We start from the raw sequence: 26,854 nt of genomic DNA, 5'->3' as shown, positions 1-26,854 counted from the left end.
GGTTTGATCTCTCCCTCTCCCTAAGGAGGCTGCAGCTCCTCTGTGCCTGGAGCTGCTGAGTTAAAACAATGTCATGTTTACCTAAATCCTGAGTCTCTGTTTAGTGGGACAAAAAGAAAAAAGAAACCAGGACCCAAGATCCCACAGCAGCTTTAAGGAGAAAGCAGGGATGAGTTTTCCCACTTGCAGTCCCTTTGCCTCTACCTCAGCCAAAGTCTGATCCCTGCTCATTTTCCAAGGGGGAATTTCATCTTTAGGTGCTTCACAGCATGAGCACTGGTGGAGAAGGGACTGCAGGACTCACTTGTTCTTTTCTCCTTCTTGGAAAGTCTCATTCCTGCCTGGCCTGAAACATAATGATACATTTGACAAAAGACAGAACACATCTCACTTTTAAAAATTTTTCTTTTTTTCCTTTTGAGAGAGAGACGACCTCCATAATAAAACTTAGTGGGAAAAAAAGCTGAAATTAAAAGTCATTTGACAACCACCTTGCCTTCCAACAAGGGAACACATAATGGCCTTTTTGCAGACAGACTTGCTAAAATCTGCCTCAAAGCACACCAAAATGGTTTTCCACACCTGATTACTCACATGTTCACCAACTATTTTCTCCCTACCTAATTATAACAACGATAGCACATTTTGAAAGTCCCTGGAAAGCTGAGCTCAGCTTCCGGTTCAGATGGCTTCAGTTCTTTCTTTCTCTCTCTCTCTCTCACCTGCCTCCAGCACCTTTTTACTCCCCCACATCCACCAGATGGTCCAGAACATGCGCAGCCATCCGGGCTGGGGGGCCTCAGCAGGGCAGGGGGATGAGCTGCTGCATCCATCCATCCATCCATCCATGGAACAACGGCTGGTGCTGCTTCCTCGCTGTCCTCTCCTCTGACCTCACTGCCAGAGGGCAAATCCTTCCCCTGGCTCTAGTGGAGATTAGCATGCCCAAGTGCTGAGCCATCACGTCCCCAGACATGCAACCAGGAATGCTCAGGATGAGCCAAACGTGGGAAAGCAGCTCTCAATCCACGTACTGGGTCCGTCCCAAGTAAGGGATGTCCACGGACTGGATGATCCGGCCCGCCGTGCGCTCCTCAAAGATCACAATCTGCACAGGGAGAGAGAAAATCCCTTCTTACAGAGCCTGGGGGGCTTCAAATATTCTTAGGAGGAGGGGAAGGAAGCACCATTTAAAGAGCTCAGTCAGTGTGGGTCTCAACAGTGACTGAGGCTCTGCCTCGGCACCACGTGGTGCAGGGATGAAGCAGCATCACACCAGGTTTGTCTTGATTTCCAACCTGAGGCAGAGCTGTGAAGTTCAGCTGCCATCCCTGTCAGCCTTTAATGGCTGTCAGAGCCAGCTTTAGAGCAGCACCTTCCCTCATTTTCAGAGATGTTAGGAGACAGCAGCACTGTCCTCCCCCTCTATGGCACTGGCTTTCAGCTAAAGGAAAACTGCTGTCCTGTGTGAGTCTGGGTCTTTGGGACAAGGATCTTTAACAGCCCAACAGGCACAGAGCAATCCCAGCAGAGCCTCTCACCTCGTTACCCCCTCTCCGTAGCCAGGGCCCAGGAAGGTAAAGAGTTTCCTGAGGTCCAATCTTCCAGTATCTTCCCAGGTTCTGACCATTGACAAACACCACGCCTTTCTCCCAGCCCTGGGATCAAGGCAGAACATGAAATTACTGATGCAGCTCTGCTGCCTCGTTAGCATCCCCACAGGAAACCAAATCTGCTTTCACACTTGCATTCTTTCCAGCCACTTTCTGCAGGTTTTCTGCTTGCTTTCCCTGTGCAAATCCCTGCAGCCAGGAACATTTAAATGAGCCCTGTTGAACAGGAGTTATCCTTAATGTGCTCATTAAAAGGATAAAGCTCTCAAAAATGTGCAATTTGTGATTCGTGCTTGTATAGGAAATTTCTTCCCTTTGAACAACAGGCCTTTATTCCTTCCCAAGCATGGACTATCTGCCCTCACCTCTTTCCCAGGTGACAGAAAAACTGAACTGCTGCTGGCTGGCCTGATTTACAGCAAATATAATTTTCCCAATACATGGGAAAGTGAGCAGGACAGTAAGGCTGGGCACAAGTTTGGCTCTAAGGGGAGGGAAATCAGAGGAGGAAGTTTAATAATATTTAAAATCTCATCTGAAGTTCTATGCAGTCTCCCACAGAAGCATGACAGGAATGCTAACTCCCATGCCATGGCCACAAAGAAGTGACTCTTTCCATGTCACACTGAGGAGACAGGAATCAAACAAGGCCCTCCTTTATTTTCTGTGCCCAGTACTCCTCTGCAACTAGAAAACAGCATTTGCATGCCAGTAAAAAAAGACTGAAGTGGTCACTGGCAGCTCTGCAGGGTCAGTTTTCTCACAGGACCTCTCCAGACTGAACAGAATTACTTGGAGGAGACCCTCAGAATAATTCCCTAAGAGAGAGGAGGAGGCTACAGACACAGAGACCAGTCAGAGCTGTCACACAAGTGTCACCAACCAGTTTTTGTAAAAAGCTTGACCAAGAACAACCAGGACTTGCCTGCAGCTTCAAGAAGGTGTCCTGTGGCTGCTGCTCTATCCACAGCCTCCCGCGGAAGAACGCCGGCCCCACGAAATAATCCGGGACCGTGCTCCAGCCAGACACGTGCTGCAAGCTGCAAGAGAGGGACAACTCACACCGGCCACTGGGCCACCTGCCTCTGTCCCCACCATCCACAGCCCTGGCAGGCCAAGCTGGGCTACAAGAGGAGGATACCTGGGGCTGTCCCCACCCCTGGGGCTTCAGTGGGAAATGCTTTTTACAAGAGCGTGTGGTGATGGGACAAGGGGGAAAGGATTCAGGCTGGAAGAGAGTAGGTTTGGATTGGATATCAGGAAAAAGTTCTTCCCTGGGAGGGTGGTGAGGCCCTGGCACAGGGTGTCCAGAGCAGCTGTGGCTGCCCCATCCCTAGAAGTGCCCAAGGCCAGGTTGGAGTAACCTGGGATAGTGGAAGGTGTCCCTGCCCATGGCAGGGATGGGGTGAGAGGATCTTAAAGGTCCCTTCCACCTAAACCATTCTGGGATAAAAGCTCTGCTGAGGATCCTTCAGATCTGCCAGGGTGCTTTAAATGTCTGTGGCTTGCTAAAGGAGACTGCAGAATTCAAACTGACAGGATTCAAACCAGACATTCCTGCCACGGCTCCTGTCCAGGAACACAAACACATCCTTGCAAGTGTGCAGTAATTAGGGGAAATCTGACATGATTTCTTACCTGTGGCAACAATTTGGGAGCAGGGCACAAGCAGAAGAGGAAATAAGGAGAGCAGAATCACACAGAAGCCTTGAGCTTCTGTAAGAAGCTGTTCCCTCCAGCCCTTACAAACTGCATCTCTTGGACTGGGGGAAGTTATTGATCCAGTGCAGCCTGGCTGCTACTGAATTATTCAACTAAAAGCCTGTGACAGCTCCTTTCACAACACTCCTCTCCCTCCTCCCCCGAGGGGACTGTGAGCTGATTGTGTTTCAGTGCTGCTGGTCAGCAGCCAGGAGCTGAGGGTAGTGGTGACTAATCTTGCTTTTGTTTGGCCATGGCAGCTCACTTGCTTTAATGCTCCTGCTGGAAATATTCCTCTAACACCCTGCAGCCCAGAAGGCTGTGAGTTACCCCATCAATATGAATCCTTCAGGTAGCCCCTCAGCACTTGGTAGAACTGCCCTCAGGCATTTCAGAATGTGGACATTTTTCCTTTTAAAAGCCTTTTTGGTTTAGCATGGCCTCTCTCTCTCCCTCCTACACAAAATGGGGCAGCTGCGATATCTTGGGGGATCCACATAAGTTGCTTTCTGGTATTAAAACATCACTGGAAAGAGTGTCTCTGGATTGTGGCCAGAGTCCATAGGGCATCTGCTGCCTGAAACATTTGCTGAGGTTTCTCTATGTGCTGACAGAGGCTCTTCAACATCCCCCTGCTAAATTTCCTTCCTTGAATTAAAGCAAAACAACACGAAAGAGAGGGAGCCATCTGGATTGTTAATGCACTATCACTAGCTTTCTAGAATTAATCCATCCCTCGCCAGGCTGAATTACTAAACATATCAGTCAGATTGGTAATTTCCAGAACGACCCAAAATTTCCAACATGTGGGTGTGAGGGGATCCTTCCCTTTGAAAAAGCCTGGATTTACCCACCTGATCTAACCCTGCTGCAAGGAAATCTTAAAATCCTGCACAGTGGGATTAGATTTCTCCCTAAATGATGGTATGGATCAGCTGGCACCAGCTCCTGCACTATTTCAGGCTAAAGTCTCAGTGCAAAAATCCACCTCCCCACTGTTACCTCATTTAGCTGCTCCCTATTAGACACTGCACTGCTGGAAAGCAGGTGGTTTGAAATGGAAGAAGGGAAAAAAAAAAAAGATTAAAATCCCACAAACCTTTTCATGAAGGCAGGTTTCATCTCCAAACTGTAAATCTTGAAGTTCCTCAAGGGGGTTTTGTTCAAGAAGACGTCACCAATTAAGCCTGCAAGAGCAATGGGGGTAATGAGGAGTTGAGGAACAGCTAAAGCTGATGGATTTTGCTGTTTGAATCTGAGGAGCAGCAGGAGATGGAAAGCAGCCCCGTTCTGCAATGGAATTAAGAGTCCATATGGTCCCACTGCTCACCCAGATTGAGTGGGGAGCATCACAAAACTCTGCTCTCTCCATTCTCTCCTTTCCCTCAACTCACCAGCAGAACACCATGGGATGTGCTGGCACAGGCAGCACCTGGGGCTTGTGGGGCTTGCTGGGCTTGGAGCTGACCATGCACACATTTTTATAAAGCAGTCAATCCCTTCTCTAACAGGCACAGCAAAACATAACTGTGCCAGCACCAATGCCCAGGGCTTTTCATCCCAGGATTTTAAGGCACCTGAAGAAGTCATTCACCTTTAGCGCCCTTTTGTTAAAGTTGCTCTCCCTGAAGCAGGCAAAGCCTGCTCCTAATCACAGGACTGAGGCTGCCTAGGCAGCACTGAGGTTTATGCAATGTTTGTGCATTAAATAAAATCGATACAGTCACGTGCCTAACTCCATTAATCTATTTTATAGAGCTTTTGCACATAGTTCCCCACTAAAATAGAATCAACCCCTTCCAGCTCCACCACTGTGTGTGATAAGCTTGAGCATTTCAATCAATTCTGCTCCAGTGGATGCAGTTCCCTCCTCCTGACATTGTGTGAGCTTTTAAATGGTGTGATTCTCCAATATCAACCCCTCAAGGGAAAACACAGATTAAAAAAGGTATTTTCCTTCTCTCCCTGTGAAGTATTATGCTCACAGAGCAAGAGAAAGGGAGCTGAGCATCACCTAGGAAACCTAGAGCAGAGCAAGATTCATTGATAGCCCTGGGTTTAGCTGTACCCTTACAAAATAAACCTTGGTGCAGGGCATTGAGCAGCCACTGCTTTTCCTCTGATCACCCCAGACAGGGGGTGAGGCTGTTTTTTAGCACAGTCCCACTGTGTTGTAGTCCAGCTCCCCCACATACACGGTGTTAACAAACACCTGCAGAACAGAGCAACTGCTCATCAGTGACGTCCTGATCACATCACTCCAGCTGCATCTGGGCAGGAAATTGTCTCTGCTTCAAACTAGAACCCAGGTGTCCTTAACTGTGTCACTGTCAGTGCAGGTGGCAATAAAATAATCAAAATATTTTCAAAACATTCAACATTTCCCACCAACTCCCAGTCCTGACCAGCACCACGAGAGCTTACTTGCTTTTAAAAGAAAGTAACAATCATGGTTGTGGCTGTTTCAAGTAGCTTCCAGGTATTTGTGATGTGTGCAAGAGAGTTGAGCCCTTATGGTTCTTAGGGTTCTTAAAATTTTTAGACAAAGAAACATCTGTTACTTTAATTATGATGTACCTTGACAATCTTCCACACTTCTTGAGGAGAATGTGACATACCCAGGGAGTTTGTGAGAGTCAGCTCCTGTAGTTTGACTGCCCACAAGTTTGTGTAGCAGCAAGAGCAAAGGTTTTCAGGGATACAATCTTGGATTTATATCCCATGTTAGGCCTGCAAAGTCCTTGAACAACCTTGGAACTCATGATGCTGATGGTGTTTGCAGAGACCTGAGACATCAATTATGCTTTCCTAAGTCCTTCTTCTGTACTGTTACAGGACTCCAAGATAGCTGACCTGAATCTGTAGCTGCTTTTACTTCTGACAACAAATTATAAACACAAACTTTGCCTGGAACATTTTGGAAGAATCACGGGAGGACCACAAGTTGCTCAAAAGCAACTGGGCCCTGTGCAAAGCACACAGCCAGCTCTGCAGCACTTCCACTCTGAGAAGTCCCTGGGAGAGTTTGGGAGCACAGAACCAGACCCACCTTTCCTCTGCTCGTTCAGTGCCAGCCCGTAATTGACACGGCCACGGTTCTCCACCAGGAGCCTCAGCTGCCTGAAGCCCTGCTGAAAACAAGCAAGGACAAGCATCAGCTGCACCAGCCTCAGCAGAGGTGTTGAAGGGGGGAAGTGGCACCCTTACCTTTGGCAGCTGCAATTTATAAATTCAATTTGAAATTCTCTACTGCAAACACGAGGAACCTTTGCACAGATTTCTGGGTTGTGTTGGGTTTTTTTCGTTTTTTTTTATCTTGAATTTTTAATTCTCATTTTGATGGCACCCACAGAGCCAGAAATGGAGTTTGACACAGGACAGGCTTGTGCCATAAACTCTCCCACGAGCCTGAAGAACAAGAGTGCACCCACCCCCTCCCCTGCTCCCACAGCCACCACAGCTCTGGTGAAATCTGCTCAATCAATACAGAGTTCTTAGTGCCAGCTTCTGCCAGGGTAAAACTGCTCTCAGAGCTAAAGAGACACATTCCCCCTCATTTATATTGGGACCCAAAGGCCTCCAAAGCCCCTTAAAACCTGCTTTGTGCTAAGGAAGAAGTAGCCTGCAGAGATTTCATCTGCAATAACGGGGTACAGGTACTCAGTGTTGTGGCTCTGTAAGAAGGCTGGCAAATTTTGTGCAGCAAGGGCTACAAAAATTTGAGTTTTCTCCATGGAAAAGCAAAGAAACCCCACTTTTCAATCACAACTTGGCAGTGGAATCTCACTATTTGTGTCTGATTAGGGTACCAAGCTAGTCTGGGTTAGGAGGAGGTGCTTTTCTGAGACTTCTCCCTCTCCAGTGATCCTGTCATCCCCACCCTGAGCAGTCCCCTGCAGTTACCTGTCCCTCAGGAATGGAGAGCTCCACTGTGTTGTAGTCCAGCTCCCCCACATACACGGTGTTAACAAACACCTGCAGAACAGAGCACAGGAGAGCAGAGCAACTGCTCATCAGTGACGTCCTGATCACACCACTCCAGCTGCATCTGGGCAGGAAATTGTCTCTGCTTCAAACTAGAACTCAGGTGTCCTTAACTGTGTCACCGTCAGTGCAGGTGGCAATAAAATAATCAAAATTATATTTTATATATATATATATATATATATATATATATATATATATATGTGTGTGTGTGTGTGTGTGTGTATGTATATATATATATGTATATGTGTATATATATATATATGTATATGTATATATACACACATATATATTCATTTTATATATATATAGAGATATATAGATATATAGATCTATATAAAATATATATACACACATATAATATATATATAAAATATCTAATATATTTATTAGATATACATAACATATATATAATATACAATTATAAAATAAAGTATATATAATATATGTATTGTATATAGCTATATATAATTTATTATATATTTTAGTATATAATTATATCTAATCAAAATTACACATTGTAAACCAATAATCAAAATTCTCAGAACATTCAACATATATATTATATATATTGTATATATAATTATATATAATGAAAATATAAATATATATCAATATAAATATATAATATAATATAATATTAAATATACTATAAAGTAATATACTATACTATAATATACTATACTATAATATACTATACTATAATATACTATACTATAATATACTATAATATACTATAATATACTATAATATCATATCATATCATATCATATCATATCATATAATCAAAATATTCTCAGAACATCCAACATTCTGATGTTTCAAGATGCTACAAGTTTTAGCAAAGTGGAACTGGAAATTTCATTAGAAGTGACCAGGCTTTGGGGCTTGGCCGAGAAGTGGAAATTCCATGTTTTCTCCCCATTTCCTGCCTCCACTCAAGCCTGTGGCCCTACCTGTGCCCGGTCCCGGACGTGGTCCCTGGTGTGCAGGTGTCCCCCCCCAAAAATGACAGTCTCATAGAGCACGTATCCGTAGGGCTGCCCAATGCTGTCGTTGAGGGGCAGATTCTCCATGTTCACAGGCAACTCTGACTTGATGGGCTGCAGAGGAGAAGCAAACTGAGCATCAGCACTGCAAAGGCTTGTAGGGGAAACTCATTTATAGCAGGTGCTTCACTCTGCCACAGGTGAGAGCCTCCCAGCTCTGCTCCAACCCAAAATCCCTCCTGAACAAAGTACCAGAAAAAGGAGCCAAGGACTTGCAAAAGTGCAATTCCAAGAGAACAGAAGGAGCAGTGAAAAAGGTGAGATAAAAGATTTGAGAAAGGTGAGATTTGCTGCTTTTGCATATCCTTGGCAAAAAAAAAAAAAAATCCCCCACCTCATCCTTTTGGGATAACACAAATTGCTCTAAAAGTTGATGCCTTTTAGCACAAATTGCTCTAAAAGTTGATGCCTTTTAGGTCTGGGATGCATTAAAAGAGGTGTCACTACCTGTAAAAGTGCTGGATAACACAAATTGCTCTAAAAGTTGATGCATTTTTGGTCTGGGGTGCATTAAAAGGGGTGTCACTACCTGTAAAAGTGCTGGCAGCACATCCCAGAGAGAGATGTACTGGTGCAAGAGGATGGCACCATAGGAGGCCTTGCTCTCAATCATGGGAGGCAGAGGAAGGGGCTGGCCTGGGGTGCAAAAAGAAAGATGGAAAAAAGATTTCAGACAACACAAATGCAAGATACCTCCCTCCCAGACCTCATTTGGTCATCCCATCCTTAATTCCCAACCAACCAGAGCCCAGAAGAGCCAGTTTCAGTAATTCCCTAATTGGACAGTGCTGTGGCTCCTGGGTTTGTAATTACCAATGACCATGCTGAAGAGTTGTCGCAGCTTGAAGAATTTGGAAGTGTAGTCCCCAGCCTCTGTCAGCACAGCATCATAATCTGGAAAAGCAGAAAAGCAGCACGTGCTTTAAAAACATAAAGCAGCTCTGGGACGGCTTCATGCAAGAAATAAAAGCCCCAGGCACAATTTTCATGGCATTGTCTGCAGTGTGGAAATCTGTACACTATAATCTGAGTGAACATCACTAAACAGCCACAAAATTCCTTAAATTAGAGAAGAGCCATTCACACTTTCAGCGATATAATTTGCACATATCCAGAATTTCACACAGGATAAAGTCAACAATTAACCATTTTAACCACGGGCTGTTGGGAAGAAAAGAGATTTATGGTAAAATTTGACTTGGTAAAATTAAAAAATGGTGTCTTGGATCACTATCTCTCCCTAGAAAAAAAAAAAAGATATCAATTAATCATCTGTGACAGCTCTATTTACAATTCAGAATAAGGGAATCCTCCACTTCCCGGGATGGCTGGGAATTAGAAACACTCATGTAAGCCCCCTTTTAGACAGAAATTTACATCTGAGCTGTGTCCTACCTCATCTCTCCAGGACAAAGTGGTTGTGCTGCTCACTTCTCAGTGTGGCTGGCTACTGTCACTAGCCCAGAGTGGTCAGAACTGCAAAGGCAAGGCAGTGAAAACAAACTCACCATAACTGGTGACATCTGACTTGTACTCATCAGCTTCCAAAGCCCCGCTCATGAAGCCAAAGTTGGTGCCTCCATGGAACATGTAGAGGTTGATGGATGCTCCTGTTTTGAGGATGCTTGCTACAGTATTCACCATCTCTGCAAAAAAAAAAGTTCTTTATTCTATTTAATAAATATTATATATATTATTATATATAATGTATATAATTATATATAATTTTTTTTTAATATTAGAGATGCAAAAGAAGATGCAAAAAAAGAGATTTTTTGCAGTGCCAGGGAAGCCACAGAGCACAAATCTGGGCCAGGAGTTCCAATCAGACACGTTCAGGTCATTCCTGTGCAGTCACAGTGATCTGTGTTGTGATTTGCATCTTGCCCTCAGTATGGGGCAGCACCCCTACTGATGCACTAATACATTCAAATAATCCTCTCCTCCAGGTGACAAAGGGGTAAAGCAGTGGCGTCCAGCAGGAATTTTGCTTTTAAGAAGAAGAGTTGCTAGAACTCCTCAGCCAGACTCCTAAAGCGAGCACACTAATGACCCAATTACAAAGACAATTGCAGGAGGATGAGAGTCGTTAAACCAGTCCCGCATAGCTCTGCTTTCACTGCTCTTTAGGTGCCCTGGGGGTTTGGTTTTTTTAGTAGTAGCCTTCCAAATGAGCTTTTAAACAGGGGAGAAGGTGCTGCACTCACAAGGGGCTGAAATTCACCACGAGAACAGCGTTTGGTGCTCACCATCTGCATCAAAGACATAGTGAGGGCCTCCCCAGTTATCAAACCACCCAGTCCAGTACTCCATCACCATCTTAGGCTGGTCTTTCTGTCAAGAGAAAAACAGAGTTAAAATGGATCCAGGCCAGGCCTGCAGTCACCCCTTTTTTCTAGAGCAGCATTGTTCAAATCCAGTGTGGTGCCATGGTTTTACAGCAGAGCTTTCTTCTCAACTGGCACAGCCAAAAAGGCACCTAAGGGCATGTGAGGAACAAGAAGCTGTGGGCCAGCAATGCCCAGAACAGGCAAGCAAAGCTTTGTGCCTCTGCTAGTCACAAAGCACAGAGCACACAATCAGGTGCTGTCAAAAATTCCTGCATGCTGCTGCTTGGCAGAGCCGTAGCAAAGGGACAAACCGACTGTCAGTGTTTAGCTCCTGCTAGAAACACACATTTATAAATGTCCGCTTATCTGCCACGCCACTGCCAGCTGAGAGCTTGCAGGTGCAGGGCAGCCAGGGCTTGCCAAGGTACAGCAGCAGACCTGAGCTGCTTTAATGCCTTTTTAATGCTGCATATGGTGCTGGCAGGGAAGAATTTGCAGGAATTAGGTCTTCATTAAAGGCTCTGCACACAGAGCAATTGCTTCCCGTTTGTCAGTGCCTGGCAGATCCCTGAGGCCCTGCAGGATCCCTCCTGTCCCCATGGCATGGGCAGGGCAGTGTGTGCTCAGCCTGGCTGCCCCTCCAGCCTCCTGGGCTTGATTGCCAGGCAGTTCTGTGTTTAATGCCACAGGAATTAAAGAAACTCGTGTTTCATTAGGAGAAAACAACTGCCAGTAATCATCTGAACATCCTTGGAAATACATTTAATCAATCCATCCCCAGTGAACCAGTCCAAGAAGGGATTTTATCACCTTCTGGAACAAAAACCCATAACAAGGAGAAGATAAAACAGCTTCATAACCCCTACAAACACTTCCTATCTCATAACTGGTGTGGCAAAGGAGGAGCTGCTCCTTTGGGGCCACGCTGCATTCATGTGGTGGGGAAGGTGCCACCTTCTGTTCACTTGCAAGGTTTGGGCAATTTTGGACTATCTAAAGGAGGTGAAAGCACTTCCAGCAGAGCCTCTTTTGCCAGCAGAGGAAAAGAAAACAAGTGAAAGCTGTAGGATTGAACATCCAGCATGCCAGCAGGGCTTCCCTCCACAGGCAGGCAAAAGCCAAGAGGTGAGAAGAGAATTGATCAGGGCTGGGGGCAGATCCCAGCTGCTCACATCCTTCATCTGGAGCTAGCAGAGCACAGGGAAAGAGGACAGAGGGTGTAAAGAGAGAGATAACCTGTCACTAACCCCAAAACCTGCCATCCCCTCAGCACTCCCTCATCACAATCAGGACGCTGTTCACACCAAGTGTTCTTTCATTAATTAATTCCCTCCCTGACGCAAACCTCTTGAGAGCACAGAGGGGTTAAAAATGCTCAAGTGACAGAGCAAAACCTCATAAATCTACCCTGAATGAGGCCCTGGAGGTGAACAGCCATCAGCATGCACAGACACACCTGCAGCACATCAGCAGAGAGCACCCACAGCATCAGGGTGAAGGAATTTGGGGTTAAAAGTGTTGAAACTGCTCAAGTGACACAGCAAAACTTCATAAATCTACCCTGAATGAGGCCCTGGAGGTGAACAGCCATCAGCGTGCACAGACACACCTGCAGCACATCAGCAGAGAGCACCCACAGCATCAGGGTGAAAGTGTTTGGGAAAAAGATGATGGAACTTCAAGAGAGAGCTTTGGTAAGTGTGCACTGGGATGCTCTGGGTGTCACTTGAAGAAATCTAACCCCTCATAGCTAAACACAGGGCACAGCTGGATGAAAAGCCTTTTTAGAAGGATAACAGGATATTTAAATCCTCCTTCCCTGATTCCAGAAGGATTTGGCCACTGGAGAAGGAAACACACAAATCCCAAAGAAAATACCAGTGCTTCACTTCCAGTGCTGGAAAACATGGATGAACAAAGTGTTTCTGCATCTCACCTGTACTGTGTCCAGGTATTTCAGCAGCCCAGGCTCCAGTTTCTGAAAGTTAACAGTGGCCAGTGCTAGTGGGAAAGGAAAAATGTATCAATTTAGACTCATCCAAAATGTCTCCTCAGGCCAGCAGGAGGGAACTGCAACACCTTCAGAACCCCAAAACAACCTCCTCAGAAACCCCCCATCAAAGCCTTCACTTGGTATGCACAGAGAGGGATCCTCCCAGGCCATCTTTCAGCTCTAATGTGCAGAGGTATTAGAGAGAGAGAGCATCAGAGCAGCTCCTGGGGTGTCACCAGCTCTAATTAGAGCCTGTAAAGCACTTGGAGATCCTCACTTAAAAGGCACCACATAAAGGCAAACTTATTACCAAGTCCTGTCTGGATGGCACACTGCTCTCCCAGGCTTTAGCTGCAGGAATCCCTTCCCAGGCAATATCCTACAGCTTGTCATGTCTGTGGGGGTGAGCAAGAGCAACCACAGGACAGGAGAGCCACGGAGAACTGGAGCTGCAAGAGTTCTCTGTGCTTCTGCCCATCCTCAGGCTCTGGAGTGGCTCCTGCAGGACAGGAGACACTAACCTGGGATCAGTGTCCCAGCCCCTGGCAAGCATTTCAAGCATTTTTGTATCTCCCAGCCCTCAGGCAGGCTGATATTTCTCCCAGACAAACTCTGTAAATGCAGCAGTGATGTGATTCAGCATTAAAAATTGACTTCTAACAAGAGAGCTGCTATCAAACCCAGCCCCAGTTGTGTCAGGCAGAGCACTTCAAACAGAATATTTACAGAAGGAAAAGCTCACTTCTCACTATTTATACCTTGATTTTAATAGGCTGACCTATGTAGTGCGCTGAGCTGGAGAATTCAGCACAGAAAACACGAAAGGAGAACAAAATAAAGCGTGGATTTAGCACTGATGTAATATGTTAGCTGGCAGCTCTGAAGGAGAACATGCCCAGCTCTGCTCTTCACGCAGATTAACAGCACACCACGGAAAAGAGAATCATCCCCAGAGCCTCGTTTACCCTTCTCATGGGACGTCCTTCCCACACACACAGGGCATCCCACCCCGGTCTGGAGGGACAGCGGAGGCTTTGTCACCCACGAGCTCCCAAAAAGGCTTCACCAGGTCAGATCAGCTCGGGATTCTTGGAATCAGCCTGGGTTGGGATGGAAGGGACCTTCAAGTGCATCCCTGGAAGGGCAGGGACACCTCCCACTATCCCAGGCTGATCCAAACCCTGCCCAGCCTGGCCTTGGACACTTCCAGGGATGGGGAGGAACTCTTGCCTCTCCTTTAACCCTTTCTTCACCACGCTGCTGCTCCTCACGTGGAGCCCTGGTGATCCCACACAGATGATCAGTGCTGGCTCTAACAGAATGTTGTGACAGCCCAGAGGCAAACTGGCATCAAAGAGCTCCCAGCAGAACACGGCAGAAAAGACCACTCTGAACAAGAGGCTGCCAACATTCCCTCGGGAGATGAGGGCAAGGGAGGGATTTCTCCTTTCTCCTTCTCCAGTCCTTCTCCTGACAGCTCTGTGGCAGGCAGAGAGTGACTCTGTGTGGTCACAGCTGAAAACTGCTGCAACACCCAACAACATCCAAAAGACAAAATCACAGTGCTGGTGAGGGCCCCTGACTCAATTAATGCATTTATCCCTCTCATACTGACATGGAAAAGCAAAAGGAGGGGGAAAAAAGGAGGGGAAAGTCTTTCCTTTTAATCATCTCCATGCCTGAGATTGGAAATGTAACATTATTTTTGACTGAGTGATAACAGGAGCACTCAAAGGCTGTACCCTGCAAACACTGAATTTGGGTGAGCAGTCACACCCAGGAGATTGGCAGCAACACATGAGAGTGCAGAGGCCAAGGACAGAGTAAATCCCAGCTGAAATTACTCAAAATTCTGAGAATCAGTGCTCCAAACAGTCAGATTTAGGGCTCAGTGAAACTCAAGCAGCTGCACCTCCATTTCTTCACAGGAAAAAGGAGGAGAGTGCTAAGCAGTATTTAAAAAACTTATTGGAATTATACCTTATAAAAGGGAAATCCTTCTGCATTCCACACATCTGACACCCTCCTTTACCCACCGAAGGTTTTACACCCCAAAATAAGCTTGATGAGAAGATAAAGCTGCCCCACAAACTATTGCTAAATTCACTGCTTAAATGTAAAACTCAAAATCAAGGTTTTAATGGACCTTTTTTCCTTCTCTTTTTAATTGCAAAGCATCTACCTTAGGAACGAGTTACTACTGTTGGTAATTGCTGAGGAACTTGTTTAATATCTACTGAAATGAAGCAATAAGTAGCATTTTCAGCCTTGTAGTCTGCTGAAACATTAGGAAATGCTGGGTGCTGCCATCTCTTGACGCAGTGGGAAGTACAGATGCCCATCCCTTCCCACAGTGTTACACTTTATGTGGAAAATAAACCACTCTCAACAATTCTGGGAAGGGTCTGGGCTTGTCCTGGCTGCACCATCCAGCCAAGGGGTCCCTCCTGCCACAAACAGGACTCAGTGGGTGCAGAGGGTGAATTAAAGCCACGTTCCCCAGAGATCACAGCCCTCCCTCAGCTCTACAAGCACTCACCTCCTTCCACCAAGCCAAAGGACAGCCCATTCTTGTTGTCTGAGGTCATCAGCAGCTCCACAATCCCTCTGTTCAACAGGGCCTAGGTTAAAAAGAGCAAAAGCCATTGTGTTAACAGAGTTTAGCATTTCCCAGGGTATTAAAGCACCACAGCATCACCTTCTGTGGGGACAGCCTGCAAGTGGCAGTGCCTTGTAATAAATATTATCCCTGTGACATCTCCCATTCCTCCTGAAGCTTCTTCCCTGCCAACTTTTCCCAACTTAAAGACAGCTGGAAAATCTTATTTTGTTTTAGAAAGCTGGATTGGATTCTCACTGATGCACCCAACTTCAGGATTTTAGCTTCCGAGATCAATGTAATACATAGCTCCACTGCTTTCATCAAAAGAGGGATTCAGGTGGAAGGAGGAAAGGAAAAGCAGCTCAGGCTTCCTGACTGCCTGACAGTGGGAGCTGAAAAGAGGGAAGAGCTGATTTTCCAAGGAACACCATCACAGGACAGCTCAGGTATAAATGTTTTTCAATAATCAATGAATTCAGTGGTTCCTCAATATTACAGCACTAGAGAAGACAGCACTCTAAGATTTTAAAATCCACCTGCACACAGGAGGTTCCTCCCATCAGGATTGTTCTCTTGCAGCTGGTCCTTAACACAACAGTGGAGGTGTTTGGAGGGGAGATCAGGAAATCTTAGTTGTTAATTAACCACTCATTTCACTGTACCTGAATTGGAAGTCACTCCTCCAGCTCCCAGGAGCTCTGAGAACAAAGCTTCAGTCTAAATTATTAATTGTGAAATGTGATAAAGCTCCTTGTTTATTGTACCTGCCTGCACTAAGAGGAGAGCTGGGCATGAAACATTGCAACACAGAGCCTACAGACAAACCCAGTCCAGAGCCAGGACAACCTGTGACTCTGTCAACCCTTCACCACCAAATCTATACCTGAACAGATGCTGGGTTCGGACAGAATTCAGCTGCTGAGGGAACTGGAATTTCTAACCAATTTTATTAAGGTAATTCTTTGAGCAGTGCATTAATTAAGCACTTAATTAGTTAATTAAGTGCTTAGCTTAACTTTGAGCTAAGTTTATTCCCCTCCTTTTGAGTGTAAATGCAAAACAGAGGAACAGCAGAGGTGCCACACATTCAGTGCCTCCCAGAGTGCAGCAGAGGAGCAGGAACAGGAGCTCAGTTCTGGGTGGGAAGGGTCATGTCAATACAATCCTTTCACTTGCAGGAAGGCAAAGGCATTGCACCCAAAAAGTGAGGTAAGCACAGGGATTTGAGGTGTTGTGTGAGCTGTGGGTGTTTTCTAATGAGTTTATTAAGTCCAAGAAGATGCAACTTGGTCACAGATGCTAGATGGGAATTCATCACCTTGCCACACACCAGAACAAAGACCCAGAGCCCCACCTCACATCAGATCCCACCCCAACCAAAAACGAAGCCCTGCCAATCCTGCTTTCCCACATTTTCACCTCTAACCACAATTCTATACTGCCTCAGATGCAAACTGCACACAATCCCAGAATATGATTAAACAGCACTGGAAAAATACACCCACAGGCCTGGCAGGGAGATCTGTCCTGACAAGTCTGAAACAGCACAAGCTCTTTCCTCACCGAGCCATGGAAAGCAAGGCCAAGCCTGCAGGCTGCTCAGACCCCCAAAATCTCTGTGTCCCCTTCATTCAGGGCTCTGAAAACCACTTGCTTGCCATTATCTCTAATTTGTTTGTACACAAACTTCATATTTAACCTTGTAAGGAGAGTTAAACCACAGCAAGAGCTGGAGCTGGAGCAGGAGCTGGCACAGCCCTAAGGAGATCAGCACCCCTGCCATGGATTTGTTTGTTTGAGGAGCCTCTGGACACCCTGAGCCACGGCACAACCTGAGCCTCAGGGTGCAGCTGGGGTACACAAAAGGTTTCAGAAGGATCCCACAATCCTGTAGCAAAAAAGCAAGCCTGGATGGGTGACCCCCCTGAGGTGCAGCAGTAACTTTAAGCATTCAGTGAGAAGAAATTAAACAACAAACACTGTGAGACAAACTGCAGATCTCATTATCTGCCTGCCCTGCACTGGTGCTGGGGGCAAACAAACAGGTCAGACTGTTGTGAGATCCACCAGGATAATCCACCCTCCCTGGGCACGGGCCAACTCCCTATCACTGCCTCAGAGCAGCCAGTTTAATCCCTATCTGACAGGGGTAAGGGAGGCATTAGGCAAATTAACCTGCCTGATGCTGAGCCCCAGATTACACAAGTTTAGGAGCGTGCTGATGACTTGTTCCCATCAACTTTTCTGCCAGGAAAGCCAAGATAGGGAAACCTTTATCAAATATCATCTAGGGGAGGCAAAACAGGACCTGCAGGTGTGAGCTGCTTCAAGGCCAGCTGTGCAATACAGACAATACCCAGCTCCCTAGCTCCCTCTTCTCTGGAAGATATAAGAACACAGATTTATCAACACTGAGAGGGTCATGTGCCAACTCTTCCACTCCTGGAGGAAACATCCAAGGAAAATGCAGCTGGTGCTTTCAAGAGTCTCTCAAACCACACTCAAAAGTTACACAGGAAAAAGAAAACACTGTAGGGAAGGTGATTTATGGGAGAGATTGACACAGAAACAAGTAAAAGTGCCACCATTACCATTTTGACATAGGTCATGTAGTTTGGGTCTTTGGCATAGGAACCATATTCATTCTCCACCTGCACTGCAATGATGGGACCTCCTTTCTTGTACTGTGGGGGACAAAAAGGGAGAAGGAAGGTGTTCACCATGATTTCTAACCACAGGGACCAAAATCACACTAGCTGCCAGGAAAGATGCACCAGCATCATGATGGACTCAGCTCCACCCTCCCATGCTCCCAAACTGACAGAGAAAACTGCAGCTTGTGCTGATTCCTGGAGCAAAACTGGTGCATTTGTTATTGCCTGACCCTGCTGCTGTCACACGGAGCCCACACTGCCCTGTGCAGCCATTCCCACGGGAGAGGGAGCAGGATGGTGCTTGCCTGGAGAGGGACAACAACGCGCATCAGGCGGTCAAAGTAGGCGTCCACAGCTTCTGTGAAGCCCTTGTACGTTGTCCTCAGCTGCATCTCGGGGTCCTGCAGCAGCCAGCTGGGGAAAAGCAGGAGAGGGAATGTGTTAGAGACTCCTGTCCAGTCAAGCAGGGGTATTTCACCCGCTGGCATCAAGTCCCACCTGAGCAGGGATCACTGGTGTCACCTGGCAGAGCCCACAGTGACACCCCGAGTTGTGAATGACACCTCGTGCCCATCACTCACTTTTAAATAAATACAGGCTCCAATTCCCAATTCTTCCAATTCTCCTATTCTTCCTCTTCTTTTTGTTCTGCATTTCAGGCCCAAACACAGTTCATCACCTCCACCAATAACATTTCAAGGGTTAATCTTATCACTCTGAAGTGAATTCCCTGCATTCCCAAGGGCACTTTATAACCAAGTGCTCCTTCAAAAAATCCCAAGCCTTTCTCGAAACAAAGATTTCTGTAATGGTTCCCACTGTTTCTACTGCTGATTTACAAGGCTGGGTTCTGTTTGGAGTTAACAGAAAAAAGGGCAATTTGTTGAAGAGCAGAAAAATATAATGCTGTAACAATTTAAGGGGAAGGAGCCTGTATCTTCTTTTTACTGCAAAGTGAGGCATTAAGTGATGTCTTTCCAAAGATCTGAATATTCAACTCTTTGCTAAATGTGGCTTAAAAAAAAAGATCATCTCCTCTTTAGCTAGAAAACGAGAATAGTACTGTTGCTTTTTATTACATTTTTTATCTGTCTGATAAAAAAACCACATGGGTGATGTGACAACAACTGACAGCAGATGCACATCTCATAATCTAACCTGGAGGTGGCGCCTGGCTCTGGTCATGAGGAGCTCTGCTCTCAGGAGTAAGTCCCTGACACCTGAACTCTGATGCCAAAGGCTAGTGAAAAGTTAAAAAAATAATCCCCAAGTATCTCCACTGAGGTTTGTGCTCTGTGCAGTAAGGAAAACAAGTGGTAACCTGGCACTGGCTCCACTCAGGAACCAGGCAAGTCCCAGTGCTCCCAGAGCCTCCTCCTGCTGTGTTCTTCAGGGGAAAACACAACAGGAGGCTGGAAAGTTGTGGGGTTTCATTACTGCCAGCCATATAAAGCAGATTTCTAGTAGGACTTTTAAAATGGAGCTGAGATGAAGTGAATTCTTACACCAAGCTGCAAATCCTGTCCATGTTATGCAGAGTCAAGGTGCAACAGCAAGATTGGTTCCCCCAGTTCTATTTACTTGCTGTAACCATCATACCATAAACAATTATTATTATTTTAAACACTAAAAAAAAAAAACAGAAAAGCTCCATAAGACAATGAGCTGCTTTGGGAACACAGAAAATAAATATCCCCATCAAGCAGCCAGCCATTCCAAAGCAATTCCTTTGAAGGAGCTTCGACTGTTGTGACCAGGAGCTTGGGATTTGTTTGTCCCTAATGCTTCCCTGAAGTGAACAATTTCCACACTCACCTGGGCAGACCCCCGAGGTCCCACTCTGAGCAGATGTAAGGTCCAGGGCGCAGAATCACCCACAGCCCGTTTTTAGCTGCTAGGGAAAGGAAGGCCCTGGGGATCCAGAGAGAGGAATTATTGTCTGCCTGCAGAACCCCCTCTCCTAATACTCCAATCACCACTGAATTCAGGTAGCAAAGCAGAAGGGAACTGCATGATGAAGCAACCATACTGGAGGGGTGCTAAATTGATTAAGTTCCCAGAACTCCAGAAGGCAGGGGAAGGAACGAGTCCCCATTGCCTGATCAAGGCACATCTGGAAATAACATCTTCACCCACACACCCCCTCCCTTCCAAAGAGGAGTATTTGTCCTAGATTGCAAAGCAAGATGTATTCTACTGCCATCTGTTGGAGGTGGGGCAGTTTTCTGTTAATTGGGCAGTTTGCTTTATCTCTTCCACAAACCAATCCTCCCCCCGGGGAGACATCTGCTGTTAATGGCCACTGAATGTCACTGCATGGCTGATAAAAGTTACAGCATCCCAGTGTGAGATTGGAGGAGCCAAGCATTCCTACCTGGATAGAATCTGAGTTTTGGGGACACCAGACTCAGCCTTTCCACTGGGTCCCCAGAGGAACAGCTGGAGTTTTCCACTGGATCCTCAGAGGAAGACTACACCCTTCTACAGGATCACTGCTCCACCAGAACCACATCTGCCACTCCAGGGGGACTGCAGCCACTCCAGTTTGGACTGCTACCAACACGCTGGCCAAAGGGGTGTCAGGTTGTATTCTGACTCTGTCAGTGGTTTTTTCTTTTGTATTATTGCATGGATTTTGTTTTGTTCTTTTTTTTCCCTTTTCCTAATAAATTGTACTTCTGACCTGAAGTCTCTCACTGGTTTTGCTTTCAAACCAGAACAGTATTTCACAACAGAGCTGTCTGCCACATACCTTAGATCCAGGTTTTTACTGAAGTCAAACTTGCCTCTTTCCTTTTCATGCAGGTTCCATGGCACGTACCTGCAAGGCAGAGCGAGGGCAGCGCAGGTGAGGGGCGAGGTCTGACATGCTCAAAGAAAAACTGAGGCCCCACTATTCTTTTCCCACAATAAGAAGCATGGAAAGACATCGTTATGGCCCAGTGGAGAGGCTGGGCAGGGAGGACACTTACGTGGTGAGGGTGTTGAGGCCACACGCTCTCATTTTGAGCATCCGATCCTCCCAGTACTCGCGGGGCACTCGGAAGTAGTGCATGGAACCCCCGAATATGCGGAAGGGCATCCCTTCCAGCAGGAACTGGGAGTTCTCTGTCTGCAAGCCCAGGGTCCTCCCCCACAGCCCCAGAGGGGTCAGCTCGCTCCAGTTAAACCTGGAAGGGAAAAGGAGAGGAGTGAGCAGCCAGTCCTGGGGAAGGAATGCGTCGTCATCATTGCACCTCACGCAGCAGGACCAGCTCTGACCTTCCTGCTTCTCAAGCAAGCCACACTCTCAGTCCTACAGAGCATAGAGATTGTTCAGAAGGCTCTAAGGCAGTTGGGAGATCTTCCCAAATGTAGATTTAAATCCATTTCACTGGCTGCTTCCCCCCTGAACCGCCAAGCCACTGTGCCACGCTCTACGACTGACACTGCTCAGGCACAGAGCATGAAACTCACTTGCTGAAATCATGGACGGGCAAGTTTTCACTCACAATACTCACAAACACTTCCCTAACTTATGGAATCCAACATCTCCCTGCCTTGCAGTAGGAGGGCACATAGCTGATTTCCAGACCCATGTTCCAACAGCAGCTGCATCTCATCATTGCCACGCCAAATGTCTTGGGGACTATGGCATGGAAAAAATAAAACCCCCTCACCTGCTCCCTGTGAACAGAGAACCTTTTCCTCAGTTTAATGAACCCCCTGGATTATATTCATCACCCAGGAGAGACTAAATCATCTGTCACCACAAACTTACCTCTGCCCACAGCACTGTTCATGTTAATCCTGAAAATGTTATTTGCCAAGAGAACCAGAGCCACGGGGCCAGCAGCTCCTCAGCACTTACCAGAGTGAGCACTCCTGCTGTCACAGCTCCTCTCGGGTCAGCTCCTGCACTACTCATGGCCTTGCAAGCTCCCAGCTCACTTTGGCTTAACCAAAACCCCATTTCATCAACAAGACACAGAGAGCAGTGTCCCTGCCTCCCTCAGCCCACCCCATGAACACACAGAGGGTCAGACAATGGTAGCTTGTTCCTGACCAGAGCCAGATGTGAGCAATGAATTCCCAGCTCCGGAAAGCAGGAATGACCCGCGGGTTTGGGAGAAACATCACAGTGAGAGAGGAGAGGAACACCTAAGCCTCCAGCTGCTGCCTAGGCTACGTGTAAAGCAGTTGTTAGCAGAGAGTGAGGATGCTCAGAGCTCGTGGCTTACAGGGGTTGCTAACCAGCAGCCTGCCCGTCCTCTGACAGGCCAGGGGGACTAAAAGGAGCTGAGTCTAAGGCTTGCTAACCAGCAGCCTGCCCGTCCTCTGACAGGCCAGGGGGACTAAAAGGAGCTGAGTCTAAGGCTTGCTAACCAGCAGCCTGCCCGTCCTCTGACAGGCCAGGGGGACTAAAAGGAGCTGAGTCTAAGGCTTGCAGGGTACTGCACGGGCTGGCTGACAAGCTCACAGGGTACCTGAGTAGCACAGCATTCTCACAGGGCTCTGAAACAACCGGCAGCAGGCAGGGGTAATACCTGGAAAAGGAAGCCAGATTAGATATTCACTGCCTCCAGACAAGGAGACTCCCACTTGATTGTCCAGCCATTCACAGAAACAGTGCTGAGCAAGGAAACTGCTGTATCAGAGGTGGGGTGATAACAACAGCTCCTGATGATAGTGCAGCCCAGGTAGGAGAAATGAGAACAAAACACCGATCTGCCACATTTAAAGCGATCTGCCACATTTAAAGCGTGGCTGCCTGAGTAAGAACAGGACCTAACATGCTCATCTGCACGAGAAACACAGCCAGAGGATAGCACGAGGCTGGAAAATGGCAGCATTGCTCCCATTGTCACCAATTTCAGCAGCAGGGGAAAGGGTTCTCAAGACCCATGAGGATACCCCATGGCCACCTGCCCCTCTGTGCTGCTAAATTACAGATTGGAACTTTGGCAAACCAAACCAGCAGTTACAACTACTTCTTCTTTTCCAGAGGTGGAAAGCTCAAAGGGGTCTGGAGATGCAAAACTCCATTTTTTAAAGATTAGGTTGGAAAATAGCTCCCAAGTTGTTTCTTAGCTAGGTAGAGCCCCAAATTACCCCTGCACACAGAGGTGCTGCTGACTGGTGCCAGAATGAAGGCTGTGCTCAGGAGGCACACACAGCCAGATAAAAATAAACTAATCACTTAAGCTCATCTTCTTAATCCCAGGCATAACTAACCTGGCACATTCCCATCAAGTTTCCTACTTTAAAACTCCCCAGCTCCATTGCTTTTTCTCCCCAAGAAGGGCTGGTAGGAAGCTCCCAGGCTCCCAATATTTTCAACACATTATCCTAGATATCCTGAAACCCACATTTCTCATTAGGATCTGTTCGAGTAACCGTAGCAAGAAACATTTCTGTGACTCAGCAGAGCTTCATCCTGTTACCCTGAGCTGGATTGCCAGAGTTTAAAGTGTACTTGGGCTCTGTACTTCCTCCTGAGAGCAATTTATAGCTCCCAGTAGATTTTTTTCCTCACTTCTATAATGACAGAACAGGTTGCAAATAATATATATATATATTTTAAACTTTGTTAAAGGTTTCTGGCCTTCTTTGTCAATCTCAGTAGCCATCCCTGGGAGTGCTCCAGGTCAGGCTGGATGGGGCTGGGAGCAACTGGGATAGTGGAAGGTGTTCCTGGCCATGGCAGGGGGTGGGACTGGCTCATCTTTAATATCCTTTCCAACCCAAATTCTGGGATTCTATGATTTCATCCCTGCCTCAGGGAAGTCACTTCTGCAAAAAAAAAAAAAAAAACCCCAAACCAACCATTCCATTATCAACTAACCCCAGAGCAGAGACTCTGAAGCTGGATTGGATGAGTTAGTCCAATAAGATGGAATAAGCCTTTGTAAGATAGAATCTGAAGTATAAAATACAACACATGGAAAAGGAAAGTCCCAATTAACTCCTGAACCAAACAGCCATGCTGTTCGTGCCTGTGAAACACAAACGTGGCTGAAGTCCTCTCTGCAAGAGAGATTTGAAAAATCTCTCTGATTGAACACCAACCTTTGGTGTTCAACCACCGCATAACCAGAGCAGTTGGGAGAAAAAGGTGGTGGAGAAGAAAACAGCCAAACCAGGGAAAAAAGCCAGTAATTTCTTTGCTGATGCTAAAGGACGTGCTTCAGAGGACAAGGGACTTGGCTTCTAATCCCAAAGCTCCACTGAGACCTCCAAGGGCTTTGCTGTTTATTCTGGGCTTCCTCTGGCCAGGAGAAAGTGAATGCTCTGAGCTGCCCTGGCTCCCAGCTCGCTGCCCTGCACAGCCCCCGTGCTCACAGACCATGGCTGAGGTAACAACAGCAATATTCTGTAGAACAGCTTATTCTGCACACAGGGGTTTATTCTGCACACAGGGGTTTATTCTGCACACAGGGGTTTATTCTGCACACAGGGGTTTTTTGGATATACTCTTACAGGAGACAGATTCTGTGCCTCCATCAGGTATCAGTTTGCAATAATCCTCCCTGAGAACCCAGGTGGCACAAATCCAAGGCCAGCTGTGCAAGAATTTTGCTTCTAATTATGCAAAGATTTATTAAGGCTTTTCCATAGCTCTGAGGATCAGGTTTACTTCTAACTATGATTTTAGCAATGTGTTATAAAACAATCCAGCTGGCAATAAATAACTATATTACATCTCCATACATATCCAAGTGTATTTTTCCAGCATGTCTCTGTGAGGGACGGAGGAGTTTCTGACACCTGGAAGCCACAAACACGGGATGTTCCTCTGGGAAAGAGCATCACCCCCAAAACGAACGTGATCTAAACCACGTGGGATTCAAGCCAGAACCTCAAACAACTTCTTGCTGCTACTGGTGGGCTACAGAGGGACAGCTGCTGGTCTGGAGTGTGAAACAGGAGCAGCAGAAGGAAGATAAGAGGGTTACCCTGGAGAGGTGGGCATGGCCCATGGGTACCACACTGCTCTGGGGACACGGAACAGGAGAGGCAGCCCAGAACAGGCTGCAGAGGGGGAAACAAGGCCAGGGAGCGCCGGAGCTGGGCGAGATGTGCCGGAGCCATTGATTCGCGGAGCGCATCATCCATCAGCGCCGCGGTGATGTCAAACCTCCCCCGAGCCAAGGTCGGCAGGAGAGCGTGAGCCTCCCTCAGAACCGATTCATGGCGCTGGCAGCGGGGCTTTGCCCGCCGCTCCCGCTGGTGATGGACGAGCTGTGGGCATCAGGTGCAGCATTTATTTAAAGCTCGGGGTAATTCCGGCGCGCCGGCCGCGTTACTGGCCGCGCTCCTTCCCACGCTCCCGTTCCGCTGCAGGAATGATGGGAGCGGAGGTGTGCGCTCGGAAAAGATGGGATCCGACCGAGCCTGCCTCCCGCCCGCTAATTCCCCGGCAGCGGACGCTAATTCCCCGGCGCGGACGCTAATTACGCTAATTGCGTTGATAACCCTTCTCCCCTCCACCGGCGCCGCCGATTCCATCCATGCGCGGTTCTCCCGCAGCCAGCCCCGCTCCCGGCGGCGGGGCCTGCGCCCGGCGGGGCAGCGACACCCGCCCGGCCCCGCCGCCGCGACCCCCGCGCCCCCCGCCCCGCGCCGGCTCTCACCTGCGCAGCAGCAGCCACAGCACGACGAGGAGCAGCGCGACGCCGCCGAGGCGGCGCTGGCGCCGGCCCCCGCACGGCCACATGGCTGAGGGAGCCGAGCCCGGCCCGGCCCGCGGCCCCCGGGCCCGAACCCCCGGCCCCCGGGCCCGAACCCCCGGCCCGCCGGGCGCGGCCCCGGAGCGCGCCCGCCCCGCCCCGCCCCGCCCCGCGGGCCCGCCCCGCCCCGCCCCGCCCCGCGGGCCCGCCCCCGCGCCTCCCATTGGCTGCCGGAGCGGCGCGCGCGCCCGCGGGGGCGGGGCGAGGGAGGGAGGGAGCGGCCCGGCCGTGAGGGAACGGCCCGGGGGGAACGGGGAACGGGGAACGGGGAGAGGGAACGGGGATAGAGAACATGGACTGGGAACAGGGATAGAGAACATGGATAGGGAACATGGACTGGGAACAGGGATAGAGAACATGGACTGGGAACAGGGATAGAGAACATGGACTGGGAACAGGGATAGAGAGCAGGGATAGAGAACATGGACTGGGAACGGGGATAGAGAACATGGACTGGGAACGGGGATAGAGAACATGGACTGGGAACAGGGACAGAGAACATGGACTGGGAACAGGGACAGGGAACAGGGATAGAGAACATGGACTGGGAACAGGGAGAGAGAACATGGACAGGGAACATGGACTGGGAACAGGGATAGAGAGCAGGGACAGAGCACATGGACTGGGAACGTGGACTGGGAACATGGACTGGGAACAGGGATAGAGAACATGGACTGCGAACAGGGATAGAGAGCAGGGATAGAGAACGTGGACTGGGAACTTGGACTGGGAACGTGGACGGGGAACATGGACAGGGAACAGGGATAGAGAACATGGACAGGGAACATGGACTGGGAACAGGGATAGAGAGCAGGGACAGAGAACATGGACTGGGAACGTGGACTGGGAACAGGGACAGAGAACATGGACTGGGAACATGGACTGGGAACAGGGATAGAGAGCAGGGATAGAGAACATGGACTGGGAACAGGGATAGAGAACATGGACTGGGAACAGGGACAGAGCACATGGACTGGGAACGTGGACTGGGAACATGGACTGGGAACAGGGATAGAGAACATGGACTGCGAACAGGGATAGAGAGCAGGGATAGAGAACATGGACTGGGAACGTGGACTGGGAACGTGGACTGGGAACATGGACTGGGAACATGGACAGGGAACAGGGATAGAGAACATGGACAGGGAACATGGACTGGGAACAGGGATAGAGAACATGGACTGGGAACAGGGATGGAGAGCAGGGATAGAGAACATGG

The 26,854-nt window shown here is 47.9% G+C and overlaps 1 protein-coding gene across 1 annotated transcript; it reads right to left on the bottom strand.

The window, feature by feature from the left end:
- Positions 1–400: 400 nt before the first annotated feature.
- On the bottom strand, positions 401–25,660 carry LOC137462001 (beta-galactosidase-1-like protein 2). The gene is made up of 20 exons (XM_068171942.1): positions 25,540–25,660; positions 22,393–22,452; positions 20,899–21,096; positions 20,679–20,747; positions 19,742–19,837; positions 18,232–18,340; positions 17,864–17,956; positions 15,210–15,291; positions 12,614–12,678; positions 10,597–10,681; positions 9,856–9,993; positions 9,161–9,241; positions 8,877–8,983; positions 8,255–8,401; positions 7,218–7,289; positions 6,364–6,442; positions 4,414–4,501; positions 2,539–2,653; positions 1,542–1,658; positions 401–1,108 (listed from the first exon to the last, which is right to left on the bottom strand). Exons 1-20 carry the CDS (start codon positions 25,620–25,622, stop codon positions 1,022–1,024), a joined length of 1,971 nt encoding a protein of 656 aa, XP_068028043.1. The 5' UTR covers positions 25,623–25,660; the 3' UTR covers positions 401–1,021.
- Between the last annotated feature and the right edge of the window lie 1,194 nt (positions 25,661–26,854).

The sequence above is a fragment of the Anomalospiza imberbis genome, chromosome 24 (assembly GCF_031753505.1).
Source record: "Anomalospiza imberbis isolate Cuckoo-Finch-1a 21T00152 chromosome 24, ASM3175350v1, whole genome shotgun sequence".
NCBI classification, from domain to species: Eukaryota; Metazoa; Chordata; class Aves; order Passeriformes; family Viduidae; genus Anomalospiza; species Anomalospiza imberbis.
The sequence above is the reverse complement of the archived record's forward strand: the minus strand, read 5'-3'. Positions and strand labels throughout refer to the sequence as shown.

What these genes read in the sequence shown, in the direction of transcription:
- LOC137462001 (XM_068171942.1), bottom strand. Translation starts at nt 25,622, where the DNA reads ATGTGGCCGTGCGGGGGCCGGCGCCAGCGCCGCCTCGGCGGCGTCGCG. An exon ending in AATACCTGGACACAGTACAG is followed by an intron (nt 10,682 to 12,613) that starts GTGAGATGCAGA and finishes TTCTCTTGACAG; the next exon opens with AAAGACCAGCCTAAGATGGT. An exon ending in ACGTCCGGGACCGGGCACAG is followed by an intron (nt 7,290 to 8,254) that starts GTAGGGCCACAG and finishes TCTGTTCTGCAG; the next exon opens with GTGTTTGTTAACACCGTGTA.